Below are 14,349 nucleotides of genomic sequence, written 5' to 3' on the forward strand. Positions count from 1 at the left end.
AAGAGATGGAAGAGCACGGCTGGCATTTCGTGCAGTGGGACAAAGGTTGCAGGTGACTGCAGCTGTCACAGACGGAAAGAGGTGCGTGCAGTTGTGTGTATATACACAAGCTGTATGTTGATATAGAAGTAGAGAAGTTTGTATTGGGCTTGTTCGTGAGAATATTACCAGAAAATATCTGTGGCAAGAGAGATAAATCAGAGATCCCCCTGTTCCTTTACTTCAGTGATAGTGAGCCAAAGGTCCATGTAGGACAAACCAGGCATCAAAGGCCAAGGCCTCTAATGCCCACACAAGTGAATCATTCACAGGCACTATGGTGCAGTGCAAGCAGTCATGTTTGTAAGAATATTTGAAGTTATGTTTAAAATCTGAATCACAGATTCGTCTTGTTGAATTATCATTCAGTACACAACCCATACGCTCTCATTCGGGACTAATGTGTGCTTGAACTTCTGTTCACTGAGGCCCTAAAGGGGTCTTGGGGTATAGGCAAAGTTTAACATACGTACATCCAAAATACTACACTGAGCTGAATATACAAATCAGGTAGTGGCTATTTTGCAATGTTGACATCATCTTTCTCTCTTTTTTTGATACTTATGTTGATGTAATTGTGATGGTAGTTTAATGATGTTTTTCATTGTTGCTATTTCCTCTGTGCTGTATAAAAAAAGGGCACCATGTGCTGACAATCTGTTTTCACAGTGTTAACTGTTTCAGCCCTGACCAAGAGCTGGTGATGTTGAAATCAGGTGTTGTTTCAACCAATAGGCCTGGATAAAGGCTTTTCATTTAGTCTTTTTTTTTTTTTTTTTCATGTATCAAATATTTGGGGAAAAAAAGAAAAAAAGTAAATAATTGTCTTTTGGCACCGAGTTGCTGCAAAGACATAATGTGAAGTAGTGAGATGTTTTTGTAATTTATCCCATACCACTGGCCCACTGTTAAAATGTCCACTTTGAAAAAGACCTGCAGCTGCACTGAACATAGGCTATTACAATACCAGTGGTGTGTCAAAAAGACGCCTCTTAATCCACAGTAACCTATCTAGACCTGTAAAATAACCACAGCTCTCCCTATAAACTTCATTCTGAGCCTCAGAGTTGGTGTTTTATATTCCACCCGAATGTAGGACAGGACATGTGGTCATATCCCAATGAATCATGACTGCGGTTGTGTTGTCCCTGAATTGTTCCATTATTCACTGTCTTAGAAACAGGGTCAGGATTTGTCTTTGGATGACCTCACCATATGCACAGATTAAAGGGACAGTTTGGGTTCTTTGACAACCTGACAACCCGTTGGTTTACAAACCTGAAATAATAACCTACAACATGTGCTTTCTAGGTGGAATTTGTGGAGCAGACTTAACATGATTATTTAATTGCTTGTATTTTTAATACCGAATTGATTTTGTGCTCCGAGTGGATTCCTTGGAATCAGGCAGATGAAGTAGAAGAGAGTCAAGTATAAAAAAAGGCGACTAACCGGAGATCCCAAGCTGTGGCCAAGCTCATGAGCAAAGGTTAGCTGGACGAGTCGAGCGGGGAGGAACTGTCCGAAGTTCTGAATCGTCACCAGGCCGGTGTTCAGGGTGGAGACTTTCCCGTTACGCATGGTGGTTTCTTTTGAACATATTCCTCCCCAGTTACCTGAATAACACAGAGATGACAGGATAAACATGGAGATGCCTGGTGCTGCTGCCAACAATTAAATTCCTGCATTTTCCAATTTAGTAAATGATGAGTGAAATAGATTAATTGTCAGTAAAATGTCAATGTTGCTTTTTAAAAACACGTCAATCAGGTTTGTAAAAGATTGAAGGAAAAAACTCGATGAGTGGGGGTTCATCTTGCCTCCTCAGAAGCTGAGGTTTATTTGTTTGTTTATTTATTACCTCAGGTTTGTGACGTACAAAACTCTTTGTGTCTCTGTCATTGTTCCAAGGTGACGGTCATAAGTATCTCTTCCTCATTTCGGGTAAAAAACAATTGGAGAAGGTAACAGGGTTTAGATCTTTTCAGTTGGTGACATAGTCGTCTTAATTTAAACACTGTGAGTGTGTGTGTGTGTGTGTGTGTGTGTGTGTGTGTGTGTGTGTGTGTGTGTGTGTGTGTGTGTGTGTGTGTGTCGGTATTACCCCCATAATAATATACAATATTTAATTCCAATCATCTCATGATAAAAATCTAAATCCAAGCATCCTTTACACAGTCTACAGTTTGTTGTTTATGTATTTTACTGTATATAGTTCACAACAGATATAACACAGCAAGAAGGTGAAACAAATATGACCTTTGACCCCGACTACAAAGCTAAAAGCTCATGAATGTATGATGTTTGCACTTAATTCCTGCTGCAACAAAAGTATTAAATTGCAGGCCCAACAGGCCCAACAGTAAGACCTGATGAAAACATACCCACTTGTCACCTTGCTGGACAGTGTAATTACATAACTGCATGTGTGTGCCACTGGAAATACCTTAAACCAACAATGTTTTGCTGCTGAAGTGTTATCGACCTCTGAGGCCCCGGGGACAGGGAGGTGCAGACAGACACTGCAGCACTGAACACGTCTAGTTTCACATGAAAGCCTGCACAGGCGTTCGGCCTCTAGTGGCCTCCATTGCCTTTGGGTTTATGTAATATCCCTGAAAGCTATTCCCGCAATTACAAACACCTGGCCACATTCACATGGATGGACAGCTGGGTTGTGACATCATGTTTCAGCCGACCAGCCAGAGGACGAGATCTACAGAAACCAGTCCCATTGGTCAAACTGAGTGCCTATGCTGTAGACTGGTCCTATTTGAGTAACATAGATGAGCTGTTCGTATAAGACTTAACTTTAAACCAGTTTTACAGAACCAGTTCTTAAAGTTGTGACAGTTCTTGCTGCTATTATCGCCTTCAGTCCTTGACTCAACAAAGTGGGGGACAAAAACATCTAACCAATGAACCTTAAAGAATAATGACCTCCTATATCTTTAGTGTAAGTTCAATGTTACAAAGCTCCCCCTTATCAGGTTCTCAACACTCATTGCCGCCGCCATTTCAACTCAACCTGCTGCCGTGGGTGTAATTTCCATGTGCCCATCCTGTCTCTTCATTGGCTGGCTCTATTTGTATCCGTGTGTTTTTCAGGTTGGGGGTCTCGGCAGTTCACATGCAGTCACGTGAATTTTATGTAACATTTCTTACACAATCTAGTCAGCAGCACCAACATTTTGGTGGGCAAGGCTTGCGAGGTGCACGTCTGTTACATACATTCAGCGCCGTTTCAGAGAAATCTGAGTTCACTGGATGTCACAGAGGACTGTGGGAACCAGTCGTGGGCATCTGGATCTCCCTTTGGCATGTTTTTGTTACAAAGGGGGCGTAAGTGTGACGTGTAGGAACGGTGAGGGACAGTTGGAGGTCAAAAAACAAAAACACGAGTGCCCCCTATCTCTGCTGTTGTAGAAACAATGAGGGGTCTGTAAGAGGTAGAAGCAAAGGCAAGACGGTCACACTACCATCAGATGTCAGGTGAAGGAGGCTGGGAGAGAGATGTTGCAGTAACCTGACATTATTTTATCCCTCTGTATTGATCTCATGAGATGACTCGTGCCTGGAATGCAATTGCACTTAGGCAGTGTCATTATTAATAGTGCTCCTCACCACCATAAGCCAAAAGATATATCCACAAGCTGCCAAGCAAGTCTCTCCCGCCTTGTTAATCAAGAATTCTGGACGCATTTCTTTAGCATTCTCTGCTTTTGACCTAAAATGGCCCCCCTGATGGGCCATTCAAGGAGCTGGGTTTCCTAGAAAGAGCATTACTTTGGAGGCCGGGGACTGTGTTTTTTGGCAGTGTGAGCAGAGAGAGGGGGCTACGACTTTGACCCCTCCTCCTTCTCGCCTTCGCCACAGAAAGGAGCCGCAATGAAAGACTCCTTTTATTGGCTTAGCTGATAAACACAGTCCGGAGAAACAAACAATCCCGTGGATCACTTGCAGCGAATGCACACACACGGAGATGCACATAAACAGAAACAAGAAGCATATAGTCAGCAACATCCGCTGAAATATTAACATTATAGATAAACACATACAGGAACCTGCATGCAAACACACACACTTGTAAGCAAAGAATGATACACATGGTTTATGAACAATCAAACAATAGTAAAGGGGCGGTCTTTCCCTCGATAAACACACACAGGGAGTCTGCGTATCCTAATATCACCTCAAACAACAAAAACAGACACGAGTCAGAGTTCTCAGAAAACTACAGTAACTGCTCTGGGAGTCAGCCAGAAGTACTGTAAATAATGTAACAGCATCCGGTGACTTCCCATCACTGCTCGCTTTGTTTCCAAAGTATCCAGTGTGAGGGCAGTGACCTGAACTGTATTGTGAGACTTATTTGACCTTCGGTGTAAACAAAAGACTTAACGTGTCTGGAATGCAGCACTGGTCTGATTCAACCTGGCTCTGTCTCTTTGCGTGTTTCTGATGAATGGTTGTACTCCGCCAGATTTCACTGATAAAATCTGGCGGCGACTTCACAAGCAATAAGAATTATAAGTTGATTAGAGAAGTGAATAACAATTGTCCAACTTTATGGCCATGTGGGAACGGCTTGCCTCAAAATGAAACAAAAAAAAAAAAAAAAAACTGTGACCTAGAGGCTCTGTATTGTTGACAAAGGAAGTAACATTGTAAAAATGTAATTTGCAACAGATTTGTAAATGATTTACAAGATACTTTATGGTGATTTGCAATTTGCTGTGGATTTATTGCATTATTGAGCTTCCATGCAGACTGCTTTGAAGGCAGACATGGTTTCGGTTGTAAACTCAGCAGTGCATTATAAACACTTTTTTGTTAATCCTTCTTTCAAAGCTTAGAGCAGAGATGTAACGTTAAAAGGGCGATATGAACAGAACTTATATATACACACACATATATACACACACACAGTGTATATATGCGTGTGTGTGTATGTATAAGTTTTGTGTATATATACATATATATATATATATGGTGTACACCACAATATACTGTATGGTGGTAACATTCTCCACCAACACTGCAAGGCTTCCATTCTCAACAACACAAAACATACAATGTGGAAAATTACTATCTGTTGCTCATTTAGTCTCGTGAAGATGGAATTTTACTAGTAGAAAACGCTTCAGACATTTTGACCCCAACCCCCCAACCCTCCGCTGACGTATGAACACACAACATGGAGAGGTTAGAGGAGGAGTCTGCTGTGATTGATAGAGGGGTTTTGTGCGTGTCTACATGTGTGTGCACGGTGCACTCGGCTAATAGCTGCAGGGGCATCGGGGTCTTTGGGTTTATGGTCCTGTGATGGAAAGCCCTCTATTACCCAAGACCACTGATAAAGTGGTGGAAGTAGGTGATGGAGACGCTGGAGTTGAGCATATCTGTTTCTGGAGGTCAAACATTATCCATGTTTAATGCTCTGCTCTTTCTCTGGGGCAGTCACATGAGACTGAGAAGTCACAACAATGTCACTGCTACTATGAGTATACAACGTGTGTGTGTGTGTGTGCGCGCCTCACGTGAGCTGTCCCCATGGAGATCATGCTGTGGAATGCAGCCACCTCACTAAGACGTCTGGGAGTGGTGTGTGTGTGTGTGTGTGTGTGTGTGTGTGTGTGTGTGTGTGTGTGTGTGTGTGAGAGTGTCAAAGGTTCACTGCTTCCTAATCACATGTCATTGTGGTGGTCTGCTCTCACGCCCCTTAGTTTAGCCAATCAAAAGCTGCATATGAGACAATGTCATACAGACAAGCAGGAAGATCCTCCCACCTTGACGATTCCCACATAAGTGTCCAACTTCCTCCACCACAACACTACACACTACACACTACACTACACACAGTTGGTCACCAGACCTGTCATTTGGAAAAACATGTTGCCATCATTAACAGCTGATAACAAAAATCAAATATTTCATATTTTCATGTTTCTCAACTGGGTCAAACATGAATTGCAATAAATGTAGAAACAGGAAAGTTCTCAATGGCAAAATACTATTTTTTCTTTTAGGCAAGGAACAAAACCGACATAAAAGGAATTAAACATGTTTGTAGTGTTGTCTTTTCATAGCCTTTCCTGCTGATCTGAGCCAAACAGCAGAATGAATAAAGAGCCAGATTTATATGCAAATCACTGAGGATTGTTCATTAAGGAGTTCACTCATGTTTTGCTTTTGGTCTCTCAAACCAAAACAGTGCTTCTATAACAGGCCTGCGATAACATCAACAGATCAAGAAAAGCTAAGGGCGGCCTACATTTGCAGTTTCAAGAAGATGACTTATAGGGCACATTTGCAGAAGATACTTGAGTGTGCATATTTGTTTTTGTTTTTCTATGTGCAATACTGAAATAAGGCATTACCCTGGATCCCTCCTTCATTGGCCAAATGATTCACACTGATGTGGAAAGTGGGAGTGTTTAATGTAGACACATGGTGTCACAGATGAAGGCCAGGCAGGCAGTCCTGGGAGCCAGAGAAGGAGCTGAGCTTTGACAGCTGTGATTCACACAGAGATTAAGACTGAGAGACAAAGCAGGACAAAACATTATTTCACTTTTGAAGTCCCATCCTTTAAGAAGGACTCGACATGACATGTGTTCCTTACACAGCCTGTTAAATTTGTCTCTCAAATTACAAGTTTATATATTTAGTCAATATATTATTATATATATTATATATATTTTAATTAATAAAGGTGCCGATGAGTGAGAGTATACTGTGGAATCATTAGATGTCTATATGAAGATGTTCATTAATTTAAAAGTAAGCACACTATTTTTCTTAATAAAGGACATTTCTATTTTTACAGAATGACACATTAATGAAATAAAGGACATTTCCAACACAACTTGAAAACTTTAAAAAGCTTAAAGGGACAGTATGTAGCTTATTTGCCTTTTTATTAGCAAATATTTAAAAAAAAAATCAAATATTGCTTTCATAAATACGTATTTACCGAAGTCTAATCACAGCCGCATACAAATGAAAGCTGTCTTGTAGCTTAGAATGAGTTGTTTACAAATACATAGGTGGCGGTCTTTGAATACGGTACGCAAAAGCGGACAAACTTGGCTCAAACACTCTCACTGACAACGGGTGCCTCCAGTGTTATGCTGTAACGGTAGGAGGGCCGTTGTGGTGAGCTGGGAAGCGGGCTTGAGTTAGCATCGAGCTGGCATCCGCTGCTAACACTCACTAGCATCCGGGACTTTCACCTGTCATTGGCTGGAGAGAAAACACGACTCTCCACCCAGAAGCGTGCCCGTGCATCAAAACAAAGCAAAATACCAAAATACTGGCAGGGGGAGGGGGCTCCGCAGACACAGTCACCACCACATGAGTAAAAGCCCATAGGTGATGTGTAAACTGGATTTCATAGTGTTCATTTTTGAGCAAAAACCTCAATTCTACCTCAGACTCTACCTTTAAACCTGTGGTGCTGCAAAACAACTGCGCAAACTACAGTGTGGTATGCTTGTTTGTCTCATGTGTGAATCCATTGTTGTATTATGGGTTGTGCAGGCGGACACAAACACTGTGACAGTGACTCACCGGCCTTGCCCTCCCAGGCGAGCCCCAGCACTCCGCTGTAGTCTCTGTTGGTGAGCAGGTAGGACAGACAGAAGTTGCCCCAATTTTTCTCAGAGTACAGACTCAACAGTGTTTCAGGTCCGATATACAAAGGATTCAGACGATCATTTTTATCCTCCTCAGTCATCACCTGAAGACAGAGGGGCACACTGAAATCAAATATCTACGACGGATACAAACAATAACACAACGGCACAGTGCTGAGAAAGTACGACTACTATTTCAGTCTTCAGTTTGGGGCTGAGAGTTGTTCCTAGTTTGATTCTCAGTGGTAGGAGAAGACATACAGGCACCACCACTGATAATTATCTTAATCAGTGTCTATTTCTGTTAAGTGCATGAGTGACTGTCAGGATTAGTGGCTGTATGGAGCTATCATTGACGTGCATCTGAAATGTGGGACAATAGTGTCGTTGTTCGGGTGCAGGAGGATCTTACACTGAGGGATTTGACTCTGAAGTTGATGAGCTTGATCCCATCAAAGTCCACCTTGTCATAGATGTCATTCACAGCCCGCATGTAGGAGCTCACCTGAGGGTTGAAATGAGAAAAAAAGATTCATCATCATCGGTAACGTCTCCTGTTTCTGATCATTTACTGGTAACTCGGGGTTGGCAACACAATGAACACAATGCCTGGCAGACGGGTTTGACAGTAGATTTATCATTTGTCTTGACTCTCATTGAACTGCTAATCCTGTCCTGCCCAAACGTCAGGTAATCTGTGCAACAAGGTTATCCATCAAGTGTTTCAACTGCGAGTGGCACGGCCAGACAGGCACGTGCAGACCAGTCACATGCCGGGGCCTGAGAGGAGATATACGGGAGAGCCTCCTGGGAAGTTTCCACAAATGTAAATATACCTTGGACTTGTGAGTCCTTAAAACCAGGTCAGCCGTGACTGACACCAGCATTTTGTCTATTTACACTCAAAGATCACATCACGGCATCACTTACACCATATTTTCTCACCCGGTGCAACAATTATCTGGCACTGAACCAGGGACAACAGCAAGTGTGCGTGTTTGTGATGGAAAGAATCCGAGGAGAGTGAGAGGAGGTGATGAGAGGACGGATGTCAGGAGGAGAGCTGGATAGAAACAACAGTGTGGGTAACATCTAAGGACGGACTTACTCACTCATTAACTGACCTTGCTTCGACCACTTTAAGGAATGCAATTAAAAAACACACATGCAAAACAGATTTCATGACAGAAAACACAGCGACCAAAGCTCAACTTGTCCTCAATTGAACTTGGCTCAGATCGGGGGAGGATGAATCTGAAATAATAAGAGAAGAACATCTGTGCGCTGATAACTTTGTATTGGATAAAGAGAGCAATAACAAGCAGTTACTTGGTTTTCATTTGGAGGGAATTAAAATGGCAATTATATTCTCATCATTATCTGTATAAACTCTGCCAGGACAACATCTCATCCAATGTTCAGGCCCAATTACAAAAGCTTTGTTCCATCACTGTTATGTAGCTTAATGGTCTGAATTAATACACCTTCACCACAGGTCAGCTGACACTCAAACCAAGATCAAGCTAAACCGTAACCTGCTCAGAATTTGTAAATTAACATTCCTCTGAAAATTGCACAGGTTGCATTACACTGCTGCAGTCATTTTGCTGCCCCAAAAAGCTCAAAGGTCAAGAGCAGAGGACCAAAGGTTAAAAATGTTTGACATGTTAAATGTCATATGCCACCTCACAGAGTGTCCAGAGTCCACAGAGTGAATTAAATACCAGAGGGAGGTCACTAAATCTTCTAAAACAGTTGGGTTTTATTTCTTTCAATTTTGTATAAACTCTCTAGGAGTCTCCATCAGTGTATCAGGCTCCAACTTGGCCTGAGTGATAGTTTTACAGCTGCTGCTTCGGACTGGGCCGAAGGGAAGAACAGGAGGTGTTTGTGGCTTTGTGTCAGGCCTTTACACCTGGCACAAAACCTTATGGCCAAATCTGCCACCATATTCTTATAGAACAAGAAGATTCTCAGCCTTGTCTGTCTGCAGTACCGTGACAGCTGTGTGCATCTGCACAGGGCCTGCAACCGGCCCTGTATTCATCTCACAGTAGTAGTAACAACTTCATCCTTTATGTAGCATTCAGCAATTCCCCTAAATTGCTTTTAGCCTTCAATATGACTGAATTAATGTTGAGCCCAAACCTTGGAATTACACCAAGTAACCTTTGATTGCAGCACCATGTTCCCTGAATCCAGGACACTACATTCAGGGTCAGGTTTGCAAACACTGCTCAACTACCAGCCGAGGACATTGTGCTGTGCGCTGAAGCTTCTGCTGAATTTTCCATTACAGTAAAGTGCTCCGGTGTACGCTGCATTCTTTGAGGCTTTGATACCAGCTCAGGTATCAGCAGCATCTAAGTGCCGCATTCTGGTAGGGGGTGGCACACCTGCTTGGACCTTTTCTTTGTGTCAAAGAAGAATCTGAACTTCAGAAGAAAGGTCAGAAAGGTTATGTTTTTAGCCAAAACACATGCTGTAAGATTGTGTGTCTTTATCTTGTTGACAACTTGAGTAGGGTAAATGCTGAAATTAAAAATGAAATCATGGTTAAAGTGCACATCATATTTGAAATATCTCGTCTCATCAAAGTGAAACAAAGGTAGATGTTGTTTGAGGACTTATCACCTGAGCCACAACAGCTTCCACAGACTTGAACTTCTTGTAGTAGAGGTGGTCAACATGGAGATGGAGCAGGCAGCTGGTCTTGGTCTCATCAACCGTCCTTCTGGACCGGCTCGCTGCTGCCTCCTGTGGATGACAGTTGCAGGGACATGAAGAGGGAGTGTGTATGTTGTTGTTGACACAGTGCGGATACAAGCGCTCCTACAGGAGAGGAGGGACTGTGACAGGAACACAACTTGGACGCTCCACTGGGAACAACATCTGTTGTTGCTGTTCAGCCAATTTTATGGTCAAACAGTGGAAATGATCTCCACTGGCAGGTATGTAGTTAAAAATGGCAACCACTGTACAGACATCCACATTTGACAACAATGGACACTGGGACCTCCACCTTGTTGGTCAAATGTTAGCAACAAACAAAGCACCCAAGGGAGCGATTAGCTGAATAGATTTGACAGATGTTTATTCCATGATAACTGATTTTATAATTTCTTTACAACAAACTCAAGGTCGGTGTCAGTATAGATACTTACTCTTAGGTCTTAACTCACTGTGCTATGTTATTTGTATTTTACACAATACTCTGTCTGTGTTTTTGCATTCATGTCATTGCTGTTGCTGACTCGACAGGGTAAATAAAAGTGAGTGAATGAATGATGGCCCTCATGAATGAGGTCACTACAAGTGAGTCAGACACATTGGTGAACTCCCTCCAAAACAGGTTTCCTGGTTAGAGGTTAATTAGCTATAAATAAGCAGGAAATTATGAAGGTTCACTGAGGTGATGTCTGGACTGTCCTACCTCTTTTGGTCTGAGGCTTTGGGCGAGGACGTTTAGATGTTCTGCAGCACAGAATCCATCAGGGCTTATTCGTGGCAGGACTGTATGAAAAAACACACAATGACACTTAAAATACAGACGTGTACATTCAGAATATGTCACTGACTGTGTCTTATGATTATCATTGACTCAAACACACACGCAGCCAAGTAAACAATGCGAATGACTCATCTGAATGTGGGTGTATTTGTCCCAGATAAAACAGTCAATAAATGATTGGACAAAGATCAAACAAGGTTTGGTTCAACCCACTACTGTTCCTTTTTTTTTTTTTTGGAGCAAACAAGATGTTGTGTAAGATAAGTTCACAAATAAATAAATCTGTGATGTGGACCAGGCTCACAGTCAGATCTTTAGAAATTTGTTTGTTTGTAGTGAAACTGTTATTATAAAAGTGAGTGTGTTTAACCAGGGGCAATGATCGAGGAGAACATGCTGAATGATTCAACGGCTGGACAGTCACAGGACGACCTGAAACAGCCAAGAACAATAGATATTCTCAGGCTATCAAGGTCTGGATGAAGCAGAGACACAGTGATTTCAAAAAACACAGTTGTGCTTTGGTAAAATGTGGGACATGTTTGACAAACAGAGCCATTGTCAGAGGAGACAATGTTTGCAATAACGTGTCGCCACATTGTGAAATCAGGTGTTTTATATTGAGGTTTTCTGATTTCTTTCTTGACATTTCCAGATATAAACCTCCAAGATCGAAGCAAAGTCAGATTTGACATTTATATTATTATTCAACAGTTGCATGAGTTTCAAATTATGATCCAAGGAATATGAGGCCAAGTTAGAATTAACTAGGTCTTAAATCCCCACTCTTCCTTCACTAAACCGTCTTGTTATGAATTCAATTAGTCCCCACGGAGCATAAATGAATTCATCTGGTTAAAGTATTCTGCAGCCTAGATGTTGAAGTAAAGGTGTCACACAGAAAACCTAGGTTTTCTGTGTGACAACCCTGACCAGTATGTCCAGTAACTAGCATGGGTAGAGGCACACTCACATTCTCAGACACTTTATAAATAGAGGACCTACATTTGGAAATTAGCACAGTGGTGTGGAGTGGGAGCCAGGGCCCAGCCTGTGGAAAATGCTGCGATACCTGGTGGTTTGCTTTCACGAAAAACAACATCATCTTCTGCGATTCGCAACATCTCTGAGATGGCTGCCTCATTCAGATTGATGCAGTAATGATGGGATTGCAGTCACGGGAGGTTTTGCATTAGCATAAACTGGCCCGTCGTGTTGCACTGCAAAAGCCAGCGAATTCCACAAAATTGCAGGAAGCCAAAGACTTCATTGCACAAGAGAAGGTCAGGTTTATAGTGGGGGACTGCAGGGGAATCTGTACACAAGTTTGGGGTGAAAATGTAAATGTAATGTAAAGTACACAGCTGCAAATATTTCATAACCACGCAACAATATTCAAAACAATAGGTCTCACTCGGAGCATGTAAAGCCTGTGGTTATTAGACCCACAAATAATTCCAGTGACATATAGAGAAAAAAATGGCTTCAAATTCCACAGTTACAGTTCAGGCACATGACATAATAATCACTTTCACATGTCGTTTGCAGTAATGAGAGAGTGACAGAATCAGGCAATGTTTTGCCAGTTGACTGGTGACCCGTAAGAACTTCAAGGGGTAATGCAAATTGTGTATTTACATGTGTGTGCAACATCACCCTGCATCAGACTTGAATCTACAGAGAGAGTGAGAGAGAGAGAGAGTGAGAGTGAGAGAGAACACATCATTGGATCACACCATGCTACGAAAGTCCTCCAGCCAATCACAAACCTGCAATTCGTTCTATACATGGCATGAGTGGGGGTGGACCGAGTGGGGGTGGAGGTGGATGTGGAGGCCTAAATGCCGGGCGTCGACCCGCTGATGGAATTATTTCCAGACCTTTACTTGCCTATGGTCGTTTTCTCTCTCTTTGCTTCTCACTTTTTGTTGATTAGACAAATGTTTTAGGCCTGCGCTGCCAAAGTTGCAGACAGAAATGAATAATCTATACTTCAGTCTTTTCCTAATGCAACAAGAGAAGACAATATCAGTAAGTGAACTTAATCCTGTCTTATTGCCAAAGTCCTTGACAAATGACAAACTGCTGTACGATAGAAAGATTAAAAGGATTTTCCCAAATTAAAAATCAGTATCGCATTTCAGTCAAGACTCACATTCCCAGCAGCTGTTAGATACTATATTTACGACTGAGACCAGCGTAAGAAAACCATGTCAGAGTCTCTTTCCAGCACAAAGCTTTGAATACTATAACATCTATGACAGGCCAGCAGTCTCTCTTTAAATCTTTAAAATCACATACTCACCCCACACTCACACTACATTTTCAGCCTCATGTTCTTGCAGGTTGTTTTTAATGGGACAACTTGTTTGCCTTGAAGTTGTTACCTAAGTGCCCCATGAATGACCCTCTGCTCAGGCCAAGTGTGCTCCAAGAACCCTTGTAGTTGGCCCAGGTGCCATAGTGGTTGGTCTAAGTGCCCTCAAGTGCCACACTGGTTTGTTCAAGTGCAAATGAACCCTCAACATTAAACTAAGCTCTCTCTGTACACACCACCACTCAGGAATATACTGAAATTGGTCTTTCTAACCACAAAGCCCCAAAGTTGTTAAAAACAACGCAATTAACACATTTGAATGGAGATTTTCTGTCTCCTGTGGTCCAGATTAACTCACTTCCTCTCCATTTACACTATTAATGAACTCACAGAGTTCAGCCAGAGTACTCCAATTTCTCAAATCACCTGAGCTTGTATAAAGTCATGATTATTAAAATAAATAATTTACATGATTGTTGAACTGGAGACTTCAAATATTTGTATAAATGTAAAATCAAATAAAATCAAACCATCCAAATGCAGTAAGAAAAGATGAAGGGACCAACACAACTTCACCGAATGTAAGTTCAGTTTAAGGAAGCTATTATTTCTGCAACAGTTAAGCACAAAGCGATTCCCATGTCTCACCTGAGTATATTAGTAGAAAAAAGAAGAAGACCGCACACCAGCAATTGCTCCCGTGACAATTTATTGTCAACCACAAGAGAAGTAACGTTTCGGGCTCAGCCCTTCATCAGACATGAAAGTAGTAATTAACACACCTGCTTAAGTAGATGTACAGGTCACCTGACATGTCATGTGATGAAAAAAATATAAAAGATAGA

At 41.9% G+C, this 14,349-nt stretch overlaps 1 protein-coding gene across 1 annotated transcript in view; it reads right to left on the minus strand.

The window, feature by feature from the left end:
- Positions 1 to 14,349, minus strand: part of LOC310984493 (disintegrin and metalloproteinase domain-containing protein 10) — a 31,501-nt gene that overhangs the window by 7,701 nt on the left and 9,451 nt on the right. Inside the window, exons 5-9 of the mRNA XM_083969712.1 lie at positions 11,110 to 11,189; positions 10,311 to 10,433; positions 8,089 to 8,181; positions 7,612 to 7,780; positions 1,492 to 1,655 (exon numbers count right to left, since the gene is read on the minus strand). Of these exons, the coding sequence (XP_083825838.1) occupies positions 1,492 to 1,655; positions 7,612 to 7,780; positions 8,089 to 8,181; positions 10,311 to 10,433; positions 11,110 to 11,189 (629 nt within the window). The remainder of the gene's footprint in view (positions 1 to 1,491; positions 1,656 to 7,611; positions 7,781 to 8,088; positions 8,182 to 10,310; positions 10,434 to 11,109; positions 11,190 to 14,349) is intronic.

Source organism: Trachurus trachurus (genome assembly GCF_905171665.1).
Source record: "Trachurus trachurus genome assembly, chromosome: 4".
Lineage (NCBI taxonomy): Eukaryota > Metazoa > Chordata > Actinopteri > Carangiformes > Carangidae > Trachurus > Trachurus trachurus.